The following is a 10,000-nucleotide window of genomic DNA, read 5'->3' on the forward strand; positions in this document are numbered from 1 at the left end:
TGTGTGTGAGTGTGTGTGTGTGTGTTAGTGGTCTTCATGCTCCTACACACTGAATTCCTGAGTGCTTAAAATCAACTCAGCTAGCAACCAGGAAACAATCAGAAATAATTCAAAAGACATCCACAGTTAATCTGAGTCACACACACACACACGCACACGCACACGCACGCACGCACACGCACGCGCACACACACACACACGCGCGCGCACACACACACACACACACACACACACACACACACACACACACACACACACATCACTCTTTTCTGATTTGATAAATGCACTGAACTTTAAATGAATGAACACAGGAGTGGTGTTAATGGAATGTTGTGGTCATTAAACACCATGTGTGATGTTTAAACAGTTTGATCTTCTGCCTGGAACAGATTCCAATCATTCAGGGCTCAGTCTCATAACTACAGCACATATAACAATATATAATTGTTATTATTACTGTACTATAAGTAACATATACATTTGTGTTATTAGTAAATAAGTGTCTGCTAACAATGTAGAGTAGATCATCATCACCATCATCATCATCATCACCATCATCATCATCATCATCACCATCATCATCATCATCATCACCTTCATCATCATCATCACCATCATCATCATCATCATCATCATCACCATCATCATCACCTTCATCATCATCACCTTCATCATCATCACCACCATCATCATCACCTTCATCATCACCTTCATCACCATCATCATCATCACCATCATCATCACCTTCATCACCATCATCATCACTGTTCACCTGCAGGATCTGAACAATGGAAATCTGTTCTTTTTAAACATGTTTCTTTTCTAAGCTGAAAGTGTTGCACAGTGTAGAGTCTTCATTTTGAGATCTTTTATTTCTGAATACTTCATTCAGAACCACTGCACTTCTCATCCCAGTCAAATATTCGATAAATATAATCAATTCTCCTCTGTCCTGCCCTTTAATGTGTCACCTGGAGTGACAGATACAGCTGAAGAAATGCAAGACATGAAAATCTCTTAGTTTTCTGTTTTGTTACAAATAAATGTAAGGATTTTATAATGGTATTTTGCTTCTCAATATGTATAACATTCAAAACTGTTACTAAATGCTTTCCATTCCTGAGTGTGTTTATGTAAAGCATTAAATCATCATCAAAATGCGAAATTAAGTCAGAATGGTGTGATGTAGACGTGTAGTAATGTCAATGTGACAAATATAATGCACATTTATCTTTTTTATTTTATTGTCCTGAACGGAGGGACAGGGTTATGATCAGATCATCTACTATCCATATAGACACAGGAACAGTTTCTTTCCTCAGGCAATCAGCCTCATTAACAACTCACCAGAATCATATTCCCTGCTTCATATCTATAAATACTGCACTCTGAATTACTTTAGAACTTTGTACAATATACAGCAGTAATAGTGTGTGTAACATATACTGATAAAGTGATGACTGACAGTCTGATTCTATCATACCTGATGCACAATACTGTCATCTGCACTCACACACTTTATATACATCACTGATCTGTCATGTAATCTGCTTCCCTGTTTAATACTCAAACTGTCTGGATTGTCTTGTATAGTCCAAGCTAAATGTGTTTGTTATTAATGTTATTGTCTGTACTTTTAAATCACTAACAGCTGGAAGCAAATTATTTGGCCACTTGGCCAATAAAACTAAATCTGATTCTGATAGTGACAGTATTAAGTATTTGTATAGGATATTGTTAGTATTAGGATGGGCCTCACAATGGTTCTCTAAACACATTCATATGTTGTGTGTTCAGTGTTTATAGGATCTTTACGATAAGTATGTATACCAGGTATACAGAAAGTATTTGTCTAGTGTGTGTATACATATACATATATATATATACACACACACCCCTCACACACACTTTTCACTCTCCTGCCATCAGGAAAACGGTTCCGAAGCATTTGAGCCATCACATCTAGACTGTGCAACAGTTTTTTCCTGCAAGCCATCAGGCTCCTCAATACACAGAACTGAAATGGAACTCACACACACACACACACACACACACACACACACACACTCATTACTCATCTCAATCCATTCCACCATCATTTATTTATTATTATTTATACTTGATATACTGTTTACCTGCTGTTTTTGCACCTTTCACCGTATTACACTGTTTACATGTTGTTTTTTGCACCTCTTGACTGCTGCTGTTTTTTGCACTGCATTGTGTCTGTTTAAATCCCAGGTATAGTTTTTACAGTTCTCCTCGCACTGTACTGTATAATCAAAGTATACAGTAGGTTTACTGGTCGGCGGCTCTCTCAGGTTTGTGTGTTGTCTTGTGTTGTCTGTCTGCACTGTCTGTCTGCACTGTCTGCACTGTCTGTCTGCACTGTCTGTCTGTACTGTCTGTCTGCACTGTCTGTCTGCACTGTCTGCACTGTCTGTCTGTACTGTCTGTCTGCACTGTCTGTCTGTACTGTCTGTCTGTACTGTTTGCACTCGATGCACTTAATGTAGCTTGTGTTGTGTTGTAGCTCTGTGTTGTTGTTTAGTTTTGCACCAGGGATCCAGAGGAACGTTGTCTCGTTTTTACTGTGTACTGTGTACCACTGTGTCTAATAGAAATAACAAAAAAAGCCTCTTGACTTGACTTGATATTAAAACTACTGTTGGAAATGGCAAATGTAAATGATATCATTTATAATACAATATAAACAAAAATTATAAATTTAAATACAGAAATACACTGCCATTTAGAAGAATACACGAGCGTTTTAAAGGGTGCATTGCCATTTTAGTATATGACTTTATAAACAGAATATTGCTGCCTCCATGCTTCCACATCTCTGATCCTCCCCCCTGCCTGCCTGTTACACACGAGACAACGCCGGCGTCCTTCAACCAATCAGAATCCACAGCACACTGGCAGCCCCCGCCTCTTACGCAGGTTACGTACGATTACAGCTTTTAGCCCCGCCCTTTACGTCAGCACGCATGCTGCGTCAGGACGACACGGGAAGGCATTTCACAGCAGCGCCATTTTGCTGTAGAGGCGTTTGAGCGCGCGCTGAGGGAGAAACTCGTCAGCAGAGCCGTAAATTCCAGTACAGTAGGTGTTTCTTCTGGGTAAGAGTGCATTATTTATATATTCAAATCATAGTCCACATTTCATCTTTGTTTTATTACGATGCGTTTCGCTTTATTTATTTGCTGTTACTGGGTCTGGGAGAGTAGCCACATCGCTAGCGTGATAAAATGGCGTCGCTCTGGTGGTGATCGTGTTTTGTTTTGGGGTTTTTTTGTTTTGTTTTTTTTACATTGTAACATCGTATGTTTCTTCTCTGTATTTTGATTTATCTCATTTCGAAGACGATCAATAGCCTTCAATAAGTTCCTACGGTGTTGTATGTTGTGGGATTTGACGACGGCGTCCGGCGCCATTTTGAGTCGCCAACAAAGGCGGAGTGTTAGCATAGCATAGCGCGGTGTTAGCATAGCATAGCGCGGTGTTAGCATAGCATAGCGCGGTGTTAGCATAGCATAGCGCGGTGTTAGCATAGCATAGCGCGGTGTTAGCATAGCATAGCGCGGTGTTAGCATAGCATAGCGCGGTGTTAGCATAGCATAGCGCGGTGTTAGCATAGCATAGCGCGGTGTTAGCATAGCATAGCGCGGTGTTAGCATAGCATAGCGCGGTGTTAGCATAGCATAGCGCGGTGTTAGCATAGCATAGCGCGGTGTTAGCATAGCATAGCGCGGTGTTAGCATAGCATAGCGCGGTGTTAGCATAGCATAGCGCGGCACATCTGGCCTGCTCACAGGGGCGTAATGAACACTCCAAACGCCTTTATGCTCCACTTAACAGACTGAAGACTTTTTCCCTGTTGCACATCACATTTTGTGTTTTTGCAGTAAAACTCTCTGCGGCTTCTTTCACGTTAATAATCAATGCTCTTAGTCCTTGTGAAGAGTTTACATTCTGCCTGTAAACGTGGGGCTGAAATATCATGATTGAAATGATTCAAAATAAATGTTTTTGTTTACTGTCTGTTTTTTTTCTGAACTCTGCTCTTGTATTATTTTTTAGATCCCATCATGCACCGTGATTGCCCGCTGGACTGTAAAGTGTATGTAGGGAACCTGGGGAATAATGGGAATAAATCAGAACTGGAGCGAGCCTTCGGTTATTACGGGCCTCTGCGCAGTGTCTGGGTGGCCAGGAACCCTCCCGGGTTCGCCTTTGTCGAGTTTGAGGACCCCAGGGATGCCACTGATGCAGTGAGGGAGCTGGATGGCAGGTAAAGCAACACGGGCGATTTAACCACCTGGTGATCACACTTCCTGTTCTCCAGCATTCTCACAGTCTGAGTACGTGTGGCAGAACACCAGCGACCCAGTGTTCCTGTAAAGAATACAGAGCCAATTAGACTGTGTGTGGAGTTAGTCCCACACTGCATGCTAGTCCCACACTGCATGCTAGTCCCACACTGCATGCTAGTCCCACACTGCAGGCTAGTCCCACACTGCAGGCTAGTCCCACACTGCATGCTAGTCCCACACTGCATGCTAGTCCCACACTGCATGTACATGGTGTGTGTGTGTGGGGGGGGGTTTACATGGTTATCAGTAGTAGAGGAAATTGTATTGTTTTTTCAGTATGTAAATTAGCCAACACCCAGGATTTTTCTTTACTGTTGTGGTGTGCTGAGGGTGTGTGTAGGGTGTTAATGGTTGAGGGTCCTGAGCTACCATGTGGTCTGCGCTTCCCACAAACGGGTAATGTGGATGTACATGTTTGGTTATTGTGTGTGGTTTTATTTCAGGACTCTGTGCGGTTGCCGCGTTAGGGTCGAGTTGTCCAACGGGGAGAAGCGATCCCGTAACCGAGGTCCCCCACCTTCCTGGAGCAGACGTCCGCGGGACGATTACCGTCGCCGAAGCCCGCCTCCCAGGCGCAGGTAACCCCGCCCCCAACAACGTCCGATATGTATTTGTTTAAACACAATCATAGATGACTAATGGGTGTGTTCTGCCCCATTCCCCCCTCAGTGTTACACCTGAGCTGTTAAAGCTCCTGGTCTGTCTGAGAACTTCCTGATCTTTCTGCACTGTTAACCAGTTTAGTTCACCTGGGACTCTCTGGTTCAGTTTCATGTCAGTTTCTCATCTTCACTTGCCATTTGGTTGCTCATTATTAAATGCAGGGTATTAGCACAGCTAGCCTGAGGCTGGGTTTGTTTACAGCTTTAATGGTCTGTGAGTAATAGCACCTAAATTAATACTGCATTTACTTTTGTATCAAATTTAATATTTTAGTTTTAAAGCCATGAGTGCTGAAAATTTCTCTTAGTGAAATTTAGTTTTGCTTGAAATGCCAATCTTTTTTTGTTTTTATTTAATAAAGGACTTTTTTTCCCTCTCATCTCTATATTAATAAAAATGAACCCCGTTGCAGAGTCCACCACCATGCCTCCTTCTCAGCAACCTCTGAGTCAGTCAACTAAACCCTCTTTCAGCATCACGTGACCAGCGTGCCCCAGTCAGCTGGCTCGGTTTCGTGTCACATGACCTCAGGCACGGGCCCGTTCGTCAGGTCTCAACCAGCCCATTGGCTCCTGAGCATGCAGCTCTCAGCTCCTCCTCCTCCTCCTCTTCCTCCTTCTCCTCCAACCTTAACACCCAATCAGCAGCGGCCCACTTCACATTCCCGACCAATCAGCAATCAGCGTGTTTTACGTTCCCAAAAGTCTACACTACAAAGCAGCAGCAACACTTAAAGCAGGAAAAACCGCTGCAGCCACTTTCACGGCCGCCAGTCTGCCTCCCCTTCGCCATTTCTAGCTTGTTGAAAACCAAAAGACTAGTAAGTTTTTCCTGCTTCATACAGTTTGATGCTGAATACAGTTGTAAAGAATGAAGAGATTCAGGTTTCCTCTTTTTTCCTTTAAAAAAAAAAGCTCCTTTTGCTCTAGTGTTTGACAGTGAAAGGGTTGGTCTGACATGCAGTTTAAATGGAGACGGCTCTTTTAGTGTTGGAGCTGCTTTAACCTTGAGCTTTCTCTATTTAAACTCTTACCAAGTCAGTTTCTCGTTTGAGCATTGGGGTCTGTGCTCTGTGCCTTCTCACATTGCATTATGGTCCATCATGATTTTTTTTCCTATTTGGTTTATTTTTCTTTTCTTTGTGCTGGATTTAACAGGGTTTTTCAGATGTTCACCTGTGTTAGTATTACATTAATAGACTTGTGTTAATAGCTGTTCATTTAAACCATTCTACATCACTCATTAGCTTTATGTCCAGCTGCAGATTAATCTCACTCACTTAGACTTTTATTTACTTTCAACTATTTAATTCCTCCTGTACAAGTGCCAGGTTTCCTTCTCCAGGAGTTTAAAGGTGAGTCAAGGGGCAGTTCAGGATCAGGATGAGGGCTGTAGGGCTGATGATTTGGTTCTGCTTGCCGAGTCTCACGCTATTTATGTTGCACTTTCTGTCCTCAGATCCCCCCGTAGGAGGAGCTTCAGCCGTAGCCGCAGCAGGTAAACACCATCTTCTTTCTTTCTTTATATATTTATAAATCTGGACTTGATCTCCCAGTGTGTGTCTGAGAACACGGGTGAACTCCATCACGTGACTTTAGGAAATAAAAGCAGATGTGCTGATCGTTTGCAGTTGCAGTGTTAATGTTCTTTAGAACTCTTTAGAACTTGTGGTGTGTGTGTGTGCGCAGATCTCTTTCTCGCGATCGCAGAAGGGAGCGATCTCTATCTCGTGATAGGAACCACAAACCCTCACGCTCCTTCTCCAGATCCAGAAGGTACGTTTTCACTGCATACACGTTCATTAGTCTTGATCTTATTGATCACGCTGAAGTGATGTGTAGATACACATGTCTAACTCTTCTTTATTCTTTCATTCTTTATTACAGTCGGTCTCGGTCGAACGACAGGAAGTGAGAGAAATGAGCTCATGATTAATGGACATCTTGTGTTAAGATCATAGTCTTTTTAACTCCAGCGTTATGGACTCGGACACCGTGTTTCATTAGCAGTTTCTTTTTCCTTATTTTATAAAGAGTTTAGATGTTTTAGAGCGGTTATGTTTCTCGTGTGTGTGTGTGTGTGTGTGTGTGTGTGTGTGTGTGTGTGTGTGTGTGTGTGTGTGAGTGAGAGAGCTCCGTTTCTCAGCTTTCACCATGTCATTGCTGACCTTTTTCTTTTTTCTTTTTTTTTTTTTTTTTTTTTTTTCTATTTGGGATTCTGCATCAATTTTCTCATTTTTGGTCAAGTATGGTCATGTGACTGTAACAAGCTGTTCCTACATGTGCTCTTGAACAGGAGATGAAGTGAGCTTTTTGTTTGATGGCATGAATCAGTTACGAGATGGAAAACTGTACGGCACTATGAAGAAATGTTTCCCTTCTCCTTTATTTTCTGTAGTGTTTGTACCGTTTGTAATATTCATCTAAAATAAAGAACATGGTTCAGAATGACCTTTCACCGTTGTATTTTGTTCATCATGCTTGTATTAAAGCAGGTATCTTCTCACTGCGCACAACAGCAGCAAACAAAAGTGAAGTGTGAGATTTGGGACACGTCCGCATGAACCCCTGGATCCCGAGGTTTTAGTCTGCGATGGCACCTTTGACCGGCAGAGGGCGCGCATTAACTGCTGCTTTCCCTCAGTCACTGAAAATGAATAGTGTGGGTCTGTTACTGACGTCATAACTGATAAAATAGTGATATGAAGTTAAATAAGTGCTGTTCCCCAAACTTCATAGACTAGATTCTGAAGCTCACAATGAGCAGGCAGAAGGCAGTAAGAAGTCTGGGGTTAATGTGGATGAGACAGAGGGAGTCAGTGATGAGAACTGAGACATTCCTGATCATCTTTTTTCTGCTTGTGTTCTATATGGTGGATCTTCAGCCTGGATGCATTCATTGGAGAACAACACTTGAAATTTGTTTGGTATTAATATATGTTAGGGCTGTAAAAATTAAAACGCAAATAACAGCGCAAATGTTATTAATGCATGATGAATGCAGTGAATGTTTATTTTAAAGGTTTTCATTAAATAAATAAATGAGACGAAATTAAAACCTTCAGCGCATTATACGTTTATTCATGACATCCTTTCTTTACTAAGATATAAAATAAATAAACTTCACTGCAAAAAAAACAAACATTTTTATCATTAAACGTTTTATTGATGCGCCAAGTCTCTCATCAGCAGCACATTGGGCACTTTTCCCTCTGCAGTCCACAAACGTGGAGACATTTTAGTGGCATTTCTTTCCTTCATAACGCGAATCGATCTTAAATTAGACTGTCTTTTAAATCGTACAGATGAGAGCAATACATCATTAAAATCTGTGAAGGGTCTACTTTTATTCTTATGCACTCATAATAATAACAAAATGCTGTGCTTTTATAAAGTTTCTCAACCTCACATCTTCTTTTGGATCCTCAAGAAAAAACCCTTTAAAAATCTTCAAGGATTCATGCAAACCAAGAGATGAAATGAGCCACACGAGCTTTCCGATTCATCAACATCTGAAAATCATATTCAGGTGTCGCTTCTCTTTGTGTAGCTGCCCTTAAACTCAGACGCTGAAATTCTCATGAGCGAGTATATGAGTTGGATCAGGGTTTAATATTGTTGTATATAATTGAGTTGTATATGGTTAGTGGTTGGACGTGTTGTTGCTCTCTCTAGTCTGCATGGCTAAGATCTACTGCTTTCCACCCATCACCCTCGGCACACCTGCCTCTGACATGGGCCATTGTTTCCTTTATTTTTGCATACAAACAGTGAAAGGGAACTAATGACATGTAGGAAGTTGAGAGTGAAGAACTGAAGAAATGTCAGACCACATGCAGACCAAGATTGATCTGAGGAATCATATGAGACGGTCAGTGTTCCTCTATAACACCTTACATAATTTATATTGACTTGAGATCATCCTAGTTAAGTTTTTTCTTGTCACATATGTGTGTGTGCGTGTGTGTTTGGGTTTTTGTGCGTGTGTGTGTGTGTGTGCACGCGTGTGTGTGTGTGTGTGCATGTGTGTGCATGTGTGTATGGATGTCTGTGTCTGTGTGTGTCTCTGTGTGTGTGTGTGTGTGTGTGTGTGTGTGTGTGTGTGTGTGTGTGTGCATGTGTGTATGGATGTCTGTGTCTGTGTGTGTGTGTGTGTGTGTGTGTGTGTGTGTGTGTGTGTGTGTGTGTGTGTGTGTGTGTGAAGGACAGAGAGAGTGATAAGCATGGCAGTAAAAATAAACACACAGTACAGTAGGATGAGGGAAACTAGTGTTGTAGGCATGACACTGACAGTGTGTAATTCAACATGTAGCTTTACTTATATTAAAATAGTCATTAACAAGCAGAGAGCTGTTATAACCTGTACACATCAGCTCTGTTACACACACACACACACACACACACACACACACACACACTTTATAAATAGTAGACTTGGACGCTATGGAATGTTTAGGTACGAGGCAGAAAGCAGAGCGCATGTGCAGTGCAGGGAGGAGCTTTAAAACACAGCTGGAATTTCATCCAACCAGAGCTGGACAGACTCGCAGCTGACACACTGACACTCACACACACACACACACACACACACACCACATACACACTCACACACACACACACACACACACACACACACACACACACACACCACATACACAGTCACACACACACACACACACACACACACACACACACACCACATACACACTCACACACACACACACACACACACACACACACACACACACACCACATACACACACACACACACACACACACACACACACCACATACACAGTCACACACACACACACACACACACACACCACATACACACTCACACACACACACACACACACACACACACACACACACACACACACACACACACACCACATACACACTCACACACACACACACACACACACACACACACCACATACACACTCACACACACAC

At 42.1% G+C, this 10,000-nt stretch overlaps 1 protein-coding gene across 3 annotated transcripts; it reads left to right on the forward strand.

The window, feature by feature from the left end:
• Positions 1–2,982: 2,982 nt before the first annotated feature.
• srsf3b (serine and arginine rich splicing factor 3b) lies at positions 2,983–7,490 on the forward strand. 3 transcript variants are annotated; one of them, XM_083533673.1, is made up of 6 exons: positions 2,983–3,125; positions 4,087–4,297; positions 4,823–4,957; positions 6,501–6,539; positions 6,731–6,817; positions 6,929–7,490. In XM_083533673.1, the coding sequence occupies exons 2-6, from the start codon at positions 4,095–4,097 to the stop codon at positions 6,954–6,956; spliced, it is 492 nt and encodes a 163-aa protein (XP_083389799.1). In that variant the 5' UTR covers positions 2,983–3,125; positions 4,087–4,094; the 3' UTR covers positions 6,957–7,490. The 3 variants fall into 3 exon arrangements, with proteins under 3 accessions (XP_083389799.1, XP_083389800.1, XP_083389798.1); XM_083533674.1 differs by having other exon boundaries at positions 3,035–3,463; positions 3,628–4,297; XM_083533672.1 differs by lacking the exon at positions 2,983–3,125 and adding an exon at positions 3,320–3,342.
• The last annotated feature ends 2,510 nt before the right edge of the window (positions 7,491–10,000 follow it).

Source organism: Silurus aristotelis (genome assembly GCF_946808225.1).
Source record: "Silurus aristotelis genome assembly, chromosome: 28".
NCBI classification, from domain to species: Eukaryota; Metazoa; Chordata; class Actinopteri; order Siluriformes; family Siluridae; genus Silurus; species Silurus aristotelis.

Coding starts and splice junctions, on each gene's coding strand:
- srsf3b (XM_083533672.1), top strand. Junction 4,298..4,822: donor GTGAGGGAGCTGGATGGCAG/GTAAAGCAACAC, acceptor GTTTTATTTCAG/GACTCTGTGCGGTTGCCGCG. Junction 6,818..6,928: donor TCCTTCTCCAGATCCAGAAG/GTACGTTTTCAC, acceptor TCTTTATTACAG/TCGGTCTCGGTCGAACGACA.